The 13,236-nt window shown below is 39.1% G+C and overlaps 1 protein-coding gene across 6 annotated transcripts in view; it reads left to right on the top strand.

Moving 5' to 3' along the window:
• Positions 1-8,596: 8,596 nt before the first annotated feature.
• LOC113012854 (TOX high mobility group box family member 2-like) overlaps positions 8,597-13,236 on the top strand; it is an 82,291-nt gene continuing 77,651 nt past the window's right edge. For 2 of the 6 annotated variants that reach the window (XM_080294838.1, XM_026153246.2), the window contains exon 1: positions 8,597-9,325. In XM_080294838.1, the coding sequence (XP_080150964.1) occupies positions 9,221-9,325 (105 nt within the window). In that variant the 5' untranslated portion in view covers positions 8,597-9,220. The remainder of the gene's footprint in view (positions 9,326-13,236) is intronic. The other 4 variants (XM_026153245.2, XM_026153244.2, XM_026153248.2 and 1 more) reach the window with 2 other exon arrangements.

Here is a 13,236-nt window from a genome sequence, read left to right as displayed (position 1 = left end):
GATTTTCTCTGTATTCATTTGGACCTTCAAGGTGTAAGTTAGCCTGTGTACGTGTGTCCGTGTGTGTGTTTATGCGTGAGTACATTCATTAACTGAAACTAAGAAACTAAGGTCGATTTCAACAAAGTTACTGCATATTGTGGCACATTTTGCATCTCATTTCAGAAAGGTACCAGGGTGCTAATATGTTTCTCCTCTTGTGCTTGCAGATATAATGAGTTACAGTGGTATCGAAGACAAAATCCAGAGATAACAAGGTGACTTTGAACTTGCCTCTGAAGATATTCCACTGGCATCCTTAAGAAGAAGAAGAAAACAAGCAATGCCTTAATAGCCAATACAAGCATTCCATCAACTTTGGTATGCTTGAGTAAATTGAATACCCCTGCTTTGCCTTTTGTTCTAGAAAATGCATCAAATTGATTGAAAGAAGCAATTACGGTTCCAGGGAGCAGTATTGATTTTATGAAAGTGTGCAATTACTTTAATTGGAATAACCGTGTCTCGATTAGATGTTTGTAGTAGACTATGTTCAAAAAAAATGTCTGCATTGCATACAGTTGTTTTGATTTTGAGCAAATTCCATTTCCAGTGCAATCCAGCCTTTGTGCCTGATTAGCCTGGTTATTTTTACATATAAGCATTTTTCTTGGGATTCAAAAGACATTCAGTCAACACGAGTTCAATGGTAATGAAAGTCAGTGGGAACATAAGTGAAAATTCTTTTCATTGTCATATAAGTACAATACTGGATATGATTTTTTGCATCACAGCAGAAGCACACTGTGCTGTGAAAGTCCCGTATGAGCAAATGAGAGCTGTGTTTTATCCCTCGGTGTGTTGGTTGCCAGGTACGATAGCAATGCATCTTCTGTTCCAGCAATGCTAAGTTAGAAGCAGTAAAAAAGGGGGGAAATGAACAGTGAAGTCAAGCCTTAAATCTGGCTGCATACCATGTGACCTGACATGGAGCAACCAAATGAAAGAGAGAGACTGAGAGAAAGAGGGAAAAAAAGTGAAAGAGTGAGAGTGAGACAGAGAGAGAGAGAGAGAGAGAGAGAGAGAGGAGGGAGAGAGCAGAACCCCCATAAAACCATCACTGCTTTCAGTTCAAATAGGTCCTATCATCTCCATGACAACAGTCGTAATGGTAACATGGAAATATATTAATGTAAAACCATGGCAACGTTCTCCAATTGAATTAAGCAGCACCTGTGCACATTACAGAAGAAGATAAAAGACAAAAGGAGCCAGTTCCTGCTTGCCAAGCAGCTGTGGCTTTCAGACCTTAAAAACCCATCTACATTTCCTGAACACATTTGTTTTCCAATGTTTCTCTGCAGCAAATTACCGTAGCGTTGAGCAGTTTTTAAGGCTTTTCTGCCCTATTTGTGCAAACAGATGAGAAACTGGATAATTGTGTTTCTTTTTTTTTCTTTCTTTTTTTTTAAACCATAGAGTATAAGCCCAGCTCCTCTGCCAGAGTGCTGTAGCGGGATTAAGAGTATATGTTGTTTTGTTTTTTGTGGGAGGTTTTTCCACCATTAAATCACATAATGGTGGGGCAATCATTCGGATAGGTATAAGGGCACGGTGTTTGTGCACAAAGAGACATGTTAGACGCACAAACTCGGTACACTGTGCTCCCTTTCATTCAAAACACAGAGTGTGAGAGAGTGAAAGTGCTTGTGTTCTGCCATCTTTTCTGTGAGCTGAGCTAAAAAGAGAAAACATTATCTACATCACCATGCCATCAAATCTGATGGATTTTATCCCATCCCACCCCTCCACCCTACTCCCCCTCCCTCTTTCTTCTCCCTCCTCCTAGCCTCTCTGTTCACTGGTAATGGCAATGTAGCATTCTCTCACCCTTGAAAATATGAGTCTCTGTGTTTGTTTGTGTCTGCAAAAAAAGGAATAAAGAAGGGGTGAGGCTGGTGAGGATACACAGCCTAAGTGAAATTACTCTTAAAAGGATATTGTTGTTCCCTGAGTGTTGAACAGTGTGTTCAACAGCCATATTTTATTCATGCAAGCAGTCAAGTCCAACAGAGAGACCCATACAGTACACGTACTTTGACTCAACTCTGTCTGTCTTTGGAAGAAAATCTTCATCCTGTTGCGAGGTAGCGTCGATAAAACTCTAATCTACAATCTCTCAAGGGATCCACCGACAAACTATGTTCTCCATTCTGCTTTCCAGTGTGCAACAATGCCGCTCCTACCAGGCTGACAGAGCTCCATTCTGTCATTACTAAGTGTGTTTAGACATGATAAGGCACTCAGGCCTCCCTACAGGCACCTTCGCTACAATAGGTCAAAATTACATAACAGATTCTTTCAAATCACCCAGGTGTTTAATGCTGTCAAAAAGGTATGGCGGGGTTTAATAGCACATAAACACTGAGCAAGAATATAGTCCAGATTGGCTTGCTAGCCAACACAAAGCACACCATTGTGTGTCCACTGCAATAAAACCTTGGTTTGACTTAAAGCATTGTACAGTGACGCATAATTGCAATGAGGCATCAGAATGAGCAGTAACCTTTTCAGGAATTTAACCATTTTACCATTTTTTTCTGCATATTTTGTAATTACAGTCATTTCTCTCTACGTGAATCTTCTTGCAGAGTAGGAGTAAAATATTTTTGTCCCTTTAAAAAGGCTGACGCGAGAAGGCTTTGGGAACATAGCCTTGAACTGTGAGCTAAACTGACTAACTGTTTTGTGTGCTGGGTAGAATAATAATTTAAGCTTCTTTCATTCAAATTCCTGTCAAAATTTAGCTGTGGATTTAAAATGTTCCTTTGGACAAAATGTTTTGTCTATAAAAACAAACAAGGCCAATTTAGAGTAGTCAGTGTTTCATAGGGAAGAAATATGTTACCTACAAAATACAGGATTGCTATAAACTGCTATAGTACAAATAGCTTTGTAGTTAAATTTATGGACACTTGTATGATCGTTTTAATCACTAGGAACATTTTAACTCCTGCTAACAAAAACATATCCTGCTTGACGCTAAAGCAGTCCTCCCACTCTAGTGTTTTAAGTCTGCAAAGTTACAAAGACATACTGGGTGTACTAGTTTTTCCCAATTTAAAAGCTAAAACATAGAAGAAGAGCTTGTATAATGTAGGCTAAATAAGTGAAATACTTTCCAATTATCCAGTGAATAACAGGATCTCTTTTTGATTATTTGTAATATTTCCTGATCATCCAGTAAACAAACCAATATATTCTAATTGAAATTGTCACTTCTACCACTGTTTTTATTAAAAAGCGCTTTAGTTTGTAAAATGTTTTATACATAAAAAATAAATAAATAAATAAATACACGAAACAATATAAAAATCTGAAACTATTTCGACGTGTCCTTTAAATTTGTGATGTTTTTCTTATTTCAGAGCTTACAGGACCTGGATAAGGCCAGTGCAAGCATCATACTTCAACCCAGATAAAGATCAAGTATGCTTCATTTAATCAGTGGCTGGAACATGGAAACAAAAGAACTCCTTCACTACCGTGCATGATAGAGATTACCTAGAATCTGCATTAAAAATTTAGTTATTTATTGTTTTACTTACTTACTTACTTCTATAGAAATTTATGGTCGTTCCATATTATACATATACAGATCTAAATAAATTAGGGATACCAGTATCTGTTATATGAAATGAAATGATACAAATATAACATGTTAGCACACTCTGTGTAAATTAAAAAAAAATGCACTGACTGAAAAATAAAATGTGTTTATCAGTTATTATTTCTGCATGAAAAGATGCATGAATCCAAATTAGCCTATTTTTTTCTTTCTTTTTTTTTCTCCCACTTGATAAAAACATATGTAATTTGAGCACTCAAAAAGAGTCCTAATTGCTCATCTGAAAGGGACCATGATTGGATGCTTGAATTTCTTTATATAGAAATGACTCATAATATCTCCGCCTGAACGACAAACAATTTTCGATGTCAAATGATGCCGTGTGCCACGTTGATTAGGAGTAAGAATAGGTCCTGTTTCCCTGCGTGTGCACAAAACATGCACTCGCTCATATGTATCAGATAAGATATGTCCATAAAAATAAAAATCTTGATCGAATGTCGCCGACTTGCTGTGATCGCGCATACTAAACACAGGCAATCAAAATAACGCACTCTTTGTTTTTATTCAGACATTGTTGGCCCTTTTTAATGATGTGAAAGAACAGTGACGTAAGCTCCTGCAGACTTACAGTATGTTCTTACCCAGAATGAGAGCTGAAATGCTATAGGCAATTAAAAGACTCTTAAATTTCCTTGAAATTAAGTGCTAAATGAAACGTGGTCAGACTGACAAGTCTGCTCTCTTTCTCACTGAGCTTCTCTGTCTTCCTGCAGCCATTCATGCAGAGGGGGAAAAGGTATACATGTCTCTTTTACCAAATCAAGAGTCAATGCATGTAAGCCCTGTGGTGATTTTCCTTAATTATGCTTCAGGCTGATTTGCAAGGTGGATGACACAATGAGGACATGATGTCAGTCAAGTAATATCTCAGCATTTTCCTCGCTGCTAGTTCAGATTTACAGGCACTGTGTCTGTTATTGAGTGAGCATTTTCCTTGTATGAAGTAAGTCAGGAAAAACCACACATGGACTTAATCTTTTAGTGGTTCAGATTTTAAAGGCTTAAAGTCCAGCAACAGACTGTGGGAGCTGACCTCTGGGGAAACTAGGTCATGACCTCCTTGTCTGCAGAGCTGCACTGTGGACAATATACCACCACCTCTAATCTCTTCTGTTTCATAATGCATGGTTAAAGTTATATTCGCGACAGATGGAAAATTACCCATCATTCTTTTGTAAATGAATTATTAACATCTTACTTTATCTAATGTTTGTAAACTTAGATCAGGTTGTTGACACACTGCTGGTTCCCATGCCCTACTATAATAATCCAGGTTGGTGCAACCTGACAAAAGGGGTCAAAGGTCAGCACTCCTGGACAAACTGTTTCCCCTTAGGTTTTCCTCAGGTGACAGAGTTACAAATAATAGTTAAACTCACGGCACCAGGGAAAGTAATTGTTTATATTCCTACTCCTTTCTTTTAAAAGAAGAGTAATGACACGGGTCCATTAACAATTTATGAAATGATTCTCAGTAAACTAACAACCTTTTGAATGTATCCCTTAGCCCTGAGATGAATTTAACTGGACGTGCCCTGAAGGCATTCATGAATTTGCTGTTATTTATTATGGAGTGATGGCAAGGCAGGTATGGGAGTAGGTAATGTGTTCTTTGGAAGAAGCTGTATATACTGTAAGGTTTATTTAATGCTCATAAATGACAGAATAATCCTTCCTGGTTAATGTAGGGGAAGTTTTTTTTTAATATTGTTTGTGTCAATAACATGGATACATATCTTAACAAATCTACCATTAGGTACGTAGTTTTCATGAACAGAACTAACTAGTACAAGTAAAGCATGCACTACTCTGGGTTTGTCATATATACACAAGTTCATATGAAACCAAAACCAGAACAATCTTTCCTACACAAAATGGCATGTAGGTCATTCCTTGTTATTTCAGTTTCCTTATATCTAAATGATTTAAAAAAAAAAATCCAACAACCTCAAATTAACTTTTTTAAAAGAAAAAGAAAAAAAATAAGAAATTAGAAGTCATGCTCTCATGTGGTATAATTCATTCAGCTGCATGCAAATGAATGTTTATTTCTAATCTTATTACATAAAAGAATTATAATAATTTAAATTCCCCTGAAAAATACATGTAGTCACACGGGCAAAGTGCTAATGTGCTGCTTTATTTAAAATAAGGTGAGGGGCTACCTGCTAAGAAACGTGTGAGTTTATATCATGTAAATTTGTTTTAGATTCAATGCAAAATAATCACTGGAAAAAAATTTTTAAACACACTTCTTTTAGATCACCTACATTTACCCCCACACGGCTTTCTGTGTGACAAAAACATTGTGCAATTTCCTTCTTTTGTGTGTCGCTTTATGTAGCAGTTATAAGCAAGTCAATGTAAAAAATAAACTAATAAGGATAAAAAATGAGATAATTCAATAATACTAAAAAGCTGGTTAAGAATCAGAATGTAATAAGTAACAACAGATAGATTACTTGGTTTGCTAACACAATGAGGCTGAAGAGGTGAAAAAACACACACTGTATAACCATTACCATAACTTTTTGTGCCTTTTATTCCAGCTTTACCTCTGACTTACTACCTAACTACTATACTGCCTGCTCCTTTATATATTATTTTCTTGTTAGTGCATATCGCAACTATTGTCCTCTTTGCCACGTTTTGTTGCACTCTGCAGTGTGCTAAGAGTTTTGTAACTGAAATTCATCAGCAGCTGTGTATGCATGATTGTTGACAGAGAAGCTAGATTGCCAAATTCCAGATAAATTGCATATTGTTCGACTCTGTGACTTTGTTTATGAATTCTAGTTTTAATTAGTAGAGGCTATCACTGACACGTGTAGCTTCACTTTACTGTATGTTTTACACTAATTTTGAAACTCCTTTAACAATGCATGAACCCGCTTAGATGTTTAAAATGGATATGATACTTTCGAAACTGTGAAAAGTCTGATGCAGAAGGGGGGAGGGAGGGTATTCAGCAACTGCTCAAAGTGAGAACAAAGAGAACAATTTCAAATTTGAAGTTATCTTGTCCCAAGTTGAAATCTTGTCACAGTCTCCTTGAGAATAAACTGATATTGAGCATAGCTACATATTGAGTCCTAGCCACTATAAATATTACACAGGTTCACTTTCCCCTGCCCAAGCTGGGTCTGAACAGTTCTTTCAGTAAAGAAGTAGCTCAGAAAGGTGTAACACAGCTAAAGAGTGACTTTGCAAAGACACTGTTCTTTTTCATAACGGCAACTTTGTAAGTCATATTTTAATGACTTCAAGTGTTGGAGGCTTGCCTGAATATTTTCTACAGTAACTTGGAAACAGGTTTTCAGCATCCACATTTTTTGGCTATTTAGCTGTCCAAGGTCACTGAAATATCACACGCTGAATCTGTTTTGAGATGATTTTCAGTTTAAATTAGCACGGTCCTCAGCAGTTCTTTTGTTGTTCCACGCTTTACCCAAATCAGGCATCATTTCTGCAGAATGAACCGAAAGCCAAATTATCTTATCTACCTTTCATCTTCCAAATTTTTTCATCTGCATCACATTTTATTTGAGATTAAAGTAGGGCTGTGTCTTTGTGCAGCACTAATTGCCATAGAGCTTCGGTAATTAAAGGACAATAAAGCCTTAGTAGTAATTAGTTTCTCTTGTTTGGTTGCTAGCCCATCAATTGTGCTTCAATAATGCTGATCATTAGCATGCGCCTGGGCAGTGAGGGATGCTGGGAAAGGAGCCCTGCACACACAGTACTCCACATTCCATTCCCATGAAGCCATGGCACAGAGCCATGTGGTTAACCCTTTGTGTGCTGGGCCGTGGCAGGACGTGCCTACCAGTGTAGGGCCCTCACTGTTAAATAAAGAGGTTGCACTGCAGCATAATAGACCTGCTGGAATAATGACCGGCTTTTTGAATTTCAGAAGGTTGGGAACATAAGAACTGCAGCAGTGGGCAGATGCTGCTGTCACGGTTTGTGTGAAAACAATTACACCCTTCCTCTGTGTTACATGCGCCCTTATTCACATGCAGGTTCACCTAATGAAAGCCTGTCTGCAGCACTATAAAGACTGATAAAGAGTACAGATTATCACTGTTTTAATGCAGATGCATCCCAAAAAGGATCAAATTAGGTATCTTTAAAGTGAACAGCAAAACAAGAGGACTGAAGAACATTTCTGTGCAGGCACGGTGTATGGATTGTGCTGTAAACTGTGGCATAGTAATAACGCCAGGCAGCAGAAAATGTGCTCTGTTCTGTACTTTGCCTTGACATGATTGAAAGACAATGGTCCCATGGATAGGCCATTTCAACATCAAATGTGCATGCACATCACAGGGCAAGGGTGTGCTATCCATCACATTCAGTGAGCTGTCAGATACAGCTCTCACAAGCCTAGCTAGTCTCCATACACATTTGCAACTGTGTGGCAATACAAGATTAAACCTCCTTGTACTTATTCCACTCTCAGCACTCCATATCTTATACACCTACAAGGCAGCATCTTTGTATTGCATTGTTGTCTACTTTTTAATGTTTCTGGGTATATTTTTGCAAAACACTATATAGACCCTACATAGATAAACATTTTAATCCCTGTTTCAACACCGAAAACTGTATAAAACTTTAATAAAAAACGAATACAGTAAATCAGAAGATGGGCATACATGTACATTCGTACTGCTTTGGAGGGTGATGGGTCTTTATATAGGCTATAATGGAGGCTATAATGGAGTGATATATATATATATATATATATATATATATATATATATAAGTTGCTCAAGGAGCTTTACAATGTCTAAAGCAGATGAAAAATGAAAATACACAAAAAACATGATCGAACTACAGAAAGACTGTGCAATCTCCTCCCTTCCGCCTTGGCACAATAACCCAAATGGAAGCCTTTATGAAGCTCTGATGGAAGCAGAGTGCGCTTTATAATGCACGTTCGTGCACACTACTACATTTCCAGCTAATCAGAAGCGCGCAGTTGCAGAAAGGAGAGCGGTTGCCAAGGCAGCCACCAATCTCCCCTCCCCCTTCTCCCTCCGTTCCTCTTTCCCGTTTATTATCGGCAGAGGTCGCATGGCAGAGGGAAGTCCAACCACTTCTGTACTGGAACCAATGCAAGAATATGCACCTCCATAACAAAGCCTGTATGGAGTCCTGAGAGCGGCGGGACAGGACAGGCTGCAGGTTTGCGGGCTGCTGTTCAGCTTTTAGAAATACCCAGTAAGACAGGATCTAAGTTGGATGTTTGCATTGTTTTGCCAGCACGTGTGTTATCTGTGAATTTGTACTCTCGCTTTTGAGTGAGTGACTGACTGAGTGAGTGAGTGAGTGTTTCGCATCCCGGTGCGGGGCTCTGAGGAGGACTGCGCATCACTTAGAGTTGGTGCCGAAGTTCGGCCGCGAACGGATAGGAGGGAAGAGTGCGCCGAGTAAAACTCCCTCACTTCTTTTCGTCTCTCCCGCTTTGGCGCTGTGTTTGCCAGGACAATAGTACGTCAAAGACGCTGAAAGTGATTTCATGCCTTCAGTCTCGCACAGTCTGAGATGGACGTGAGATTTTATCCTGCGCCCCCGGCAAATGTGGGTTCATGCTCCCTACCGACTGATCCAAGTTGCCTGAGCTCGTTGGACTATTATCACACGAACAAGGTAAATAACTATTTGTGTAGTCTCGTGCACTGAAACGATGTCTCACCTGTCTGTCTGCACGTTCACGCAATAAAAATGCGTGTTTTGGAGGCGTTTTATACAGAGGCGCCCACTTGCTCCGAACGCACCTGGGTCAGGGTGCACTGGTTTTAATCTAGTGCGGAGCAAGACTGTCACAATTTATATTACTTACTTTAGAGTTAAACTTGTAATCTTTTCTGTTTTCGTGTTTTTTTTTAATGTGCGGCACAACTTTTCTTTTTTCTTTTGCAAGCATGTTTATTGTGTTGTTTTCTCGGTGAAACTGCAGTTGAATTTTGCGCAAAGCTAACATTAAGTGTCCCACCCGATGTGGAATACCAGGGACTGTATAGAATCCATACTGCCCCGCTCTGCTCTCTGAATCCAACATTATCTTCCCTCTCAATGATTTCTTATGGCTTACATGGTTTTTCCGCTGGGAGTTCAGCGATTAAATGGATCCGTGCCAGTAATGTACCGTTAATTACTTTGCAACGAGAAACCACAGTCTGGCTTGTACAAGTATCCCTCTTCTCTCCTTCAGTTTTGACACCCGCGCCTTTAGCCTTGTGAACTGCACTGACCCGAGTGAGGGAGCAGGTGGCATTTAAAACAACATTATGAATATTTTGCTGTTTGACATTTTCCAAAACTACGAAGCAGAGAAATAAATCAGCCCATGAAAGAAAGACTTAGCAGTGTAAAAACAACAACAAAAAAAGACTAAACAAAAAAACAAACAAATCCAGAAGCTGGAAAAACACTAGAACTCCAAATGTATTCAACTGAAAAGCTGCCATGAGAGATAAAAACACCACAAAGGAAGAAGAGATTACAGGTGACGTACTAATAAGTACCGCAAAGTGAACGTATGGCCCGTGGAAGTACTAGCAAAACAATTTTTAAACTGCCTAATTTACAGCTTCCGCTAGTGTTAACAGCATCTCAGCCATCTGCAATCACTGAATAAGAGTTTGTTGTTTTCACTCACCGTGCTTGGAATATTACAAATCACCAGGCTCAGGATGCTGACCTGCTGCTGTATACTTCTTATAAGGCAACGGTGCTTTGGAGCTCTTTGGCTTTCTCAAATAAAACACGGCTTTCAGGTATGACAATGAGGGAAATCATGCAAAAGACAGTTGGGGATGTTTTACTTTCACTGTGTGGGCAATGGAAAATCTTTGTAACTGACAGGGACATTCCAGTAATCAAGTGTAGATACATAGATACAAAAAATAAACAAAAAACAGCACAACAGTAATCTTTGTTAAGGTTTGATCACACAACGCCCAAGTGTCAAAGACAGATAAAGCGAACTGGACTTGGTTTTTATAAGCGCCTCCCATTTGATCACAAATAAGGTCCATATAAAGCTTTTATCGATACACCTGTGACACAAAAATGGGCCCATATAACTGTCTCCTCTGCACAGGCTATCTTTTTTTGTAGGTCAAATGAATTGAGATCATCCACCATGCGGATAATCCTAAGAATATGCTGATATCCAGGCACTGCATGAATCTCGGAAACAAAGCCAGTTGATATTAAACGATATAAAGAGCTTTCGCAGAGGAGAAACCAACTATTGTCACTTAGACATAAAGTGTGGTGGCCCTCGAAAATACAAGTGTTCATTTGAATTATTGAAATCCCCCTCACTGCCTTTACTTGGGTTTCTTTCCACCAGGGGAGGAATAATTTGTTATCATCACATGTGTAACACTAACTACCTTCACTAGCAATGCAAATGAGGCAGGCCCCAGCAGGGATCATTTGGTGTCCTGTTGACACAGTGCACAAGGTCAAGTTCCTTTCCTCAAGCACTTGTCAAAGCGACTGCGGCATAAAACAGACATCAGATTTGTTGTGTAGGTACTTTATCTACAGATCACATCGCCTGCTGCTAACCATCTCTGACAAAATTGGTTGGCCAGTTTCAAATCCCATCCCGTGTCTCTTTCTTAAGCTACGCACAGAGCCAAAAAAAAGGCTAATCATAGCATTGAGGTCAATTGTTTTGAAGGGCTTACTTTGCATATTCATGCGGGTATTTTGGTTTGTAGTTGAATTTGTTGGTGGATTTGTTGGCTTTCAGTTTAGCTCAAATATATTCAGTTGGGATTATTATTATTGGAAAAGATTCAAAATAATTTGAATAAAAAGAAACACCAGATGCGATTTAGCATTATTTTTCTATGGCTGCTTTTTTTCCCTTTTTTTTTTTTAAAGCAATTTACAGTCTGAGAAAACATTTCTCCTTTTATCGCTGTGAAATTAATGGTGTTAATCTGAGTCACGCACGAGTTTAATTGGATAAAATGAGCATGTGTTTGTATTTTAGCTGTTTATTTGCAAACCTCTTTTTTTGTGTGCTGCTGTTGCTGCTGACTCAATTTGGATACTGTGTGCGGACACGAGCTGAGTTTGAGTAATTAGCAACTTTCTGTGACTTCCAGGGCACACGTGCTCCTGTCATGCTTTCGACCTTTGTGATGTTGCTCATTTGGAGCCGTCGTTGGTTTCATTCATGTTTCAGTGCATGTTCTAGGTCAGGTGTTTCTTAGTCTTTCTGTAACATCTTCCAATATGACAGTGCATAAATCACTTCTGTTAAATTGGCAGTGTTGTCCGCATTTTGCAGGTAGGAAAAGTTTTCCAAGGTTTTGGAGCAGTTATCTTTAGTTATCCATTAAAAAACATGAATCATCTGCTAACCAAATCAGTTTGTGGTAAGGCTGTGTTTACTGATCCATTGTTCAGTGGAAAAAAACAGAGGGTATAAAAGCAAAAAAAAATGCACCGAGAAGGTACTTTAAGTGCAGATTGAGGTGATTCACAAAGGTCTATAAATAACCTTGAAGATATCTAGCTCAGTACTTTCAATACTCCCTTTATTTCACTGTGAGAGTCTGTGTTATTACTGGGGTGAACTCCCACAGCCAGGGAGAAATCACACAAAATAATACCATTACAAAAGCTTTGTGCTCTGATGGTGATATGAAACTGTACCGTGTTTTTAATGCTGTCAGCTTCCTGACAGACTGCAAGGCACAGACATTACTCATATATGCTGTGCACAAATTTGCAGTGTAGTAAGCACCGAAAGTAAACAGATACATCTTGTCGTATACAACATGTCCAACTGTAATTGTACTGCGGCTATTCGTTTGTCCAGCACTTTTGGTTTGCTCTGTGAAATGGGAACACAGTGTCTGCTCCTTTATTTGAATACCTTAATCAAACATTGCTGACTGCTGCTGCTTCTGCTGCCGCTGCTGCTGCTGTAGCTGGAGTGAGGTGCTGCCTACAATATAGCAATAGAGTGCAGAGATAGTAAGGCCTGTGTTTATACACTCAGGCCCCACCCAGCTCATATATCCTCCCAACAACTGATATCTGGTTAGATAGAGCAGAACTGAAGAGCAGGCTTTGTTAGTTGGTGGTCTCCCCTGCCTCAGATAAGCTGGGGAATGATGCGCTCCATTTGAATGCCTTATCTCAGTTTTATTTTTTATTATAGGACTACCTTGTCTGTGCTGTGCAAAGGTTTGATTACTTTGCATTAACATAGTCAGCGAGCTTCCATCAACTGATCATTCTCAACTGAAACAAGCTCTTGAATAAACACTGTTCATGAATTTACGGTTCATTTTGCCTCAATCTACTAGGGGCTATTTTTAATAACTTAAGTACTTAAAGATGGCTGACAAATTAGCCAGTGCCTGTAATGCTGGCTGTAGTGCCTGCTCATGTTGAGCAGTGTTTTCACTGTTGTAATAAACTCTGTGGTATGTGACAGAGAGGCAGAAAGGGAGAATCAAAGGATGAGCGTGAGTCAAATGGGTTGAAGTAATCAGTGGCCCAGTGTGGGGACACTGTGAGTGTGT

This window comes from Astatotilapia calliptera, chromosome 20 (assembly GCF_964374335.1).
Source record: "Astatotilapia calliptera chromosome 20, fAstCal68.1, whole genome shotgun sequence".
Classification (NCBI taxonomy): domain Eukaryota; kingdom Metazoa; phylum Chordata; class Actinopteri; order Cichliformes; family Cichlidae; genus Astatotilapia; species Astatotilapia calliptera.
Note: the sequence above shows the minus strand (reverse complement) of the source record. Positions and strands in the feature narration are given on the sequence as shown.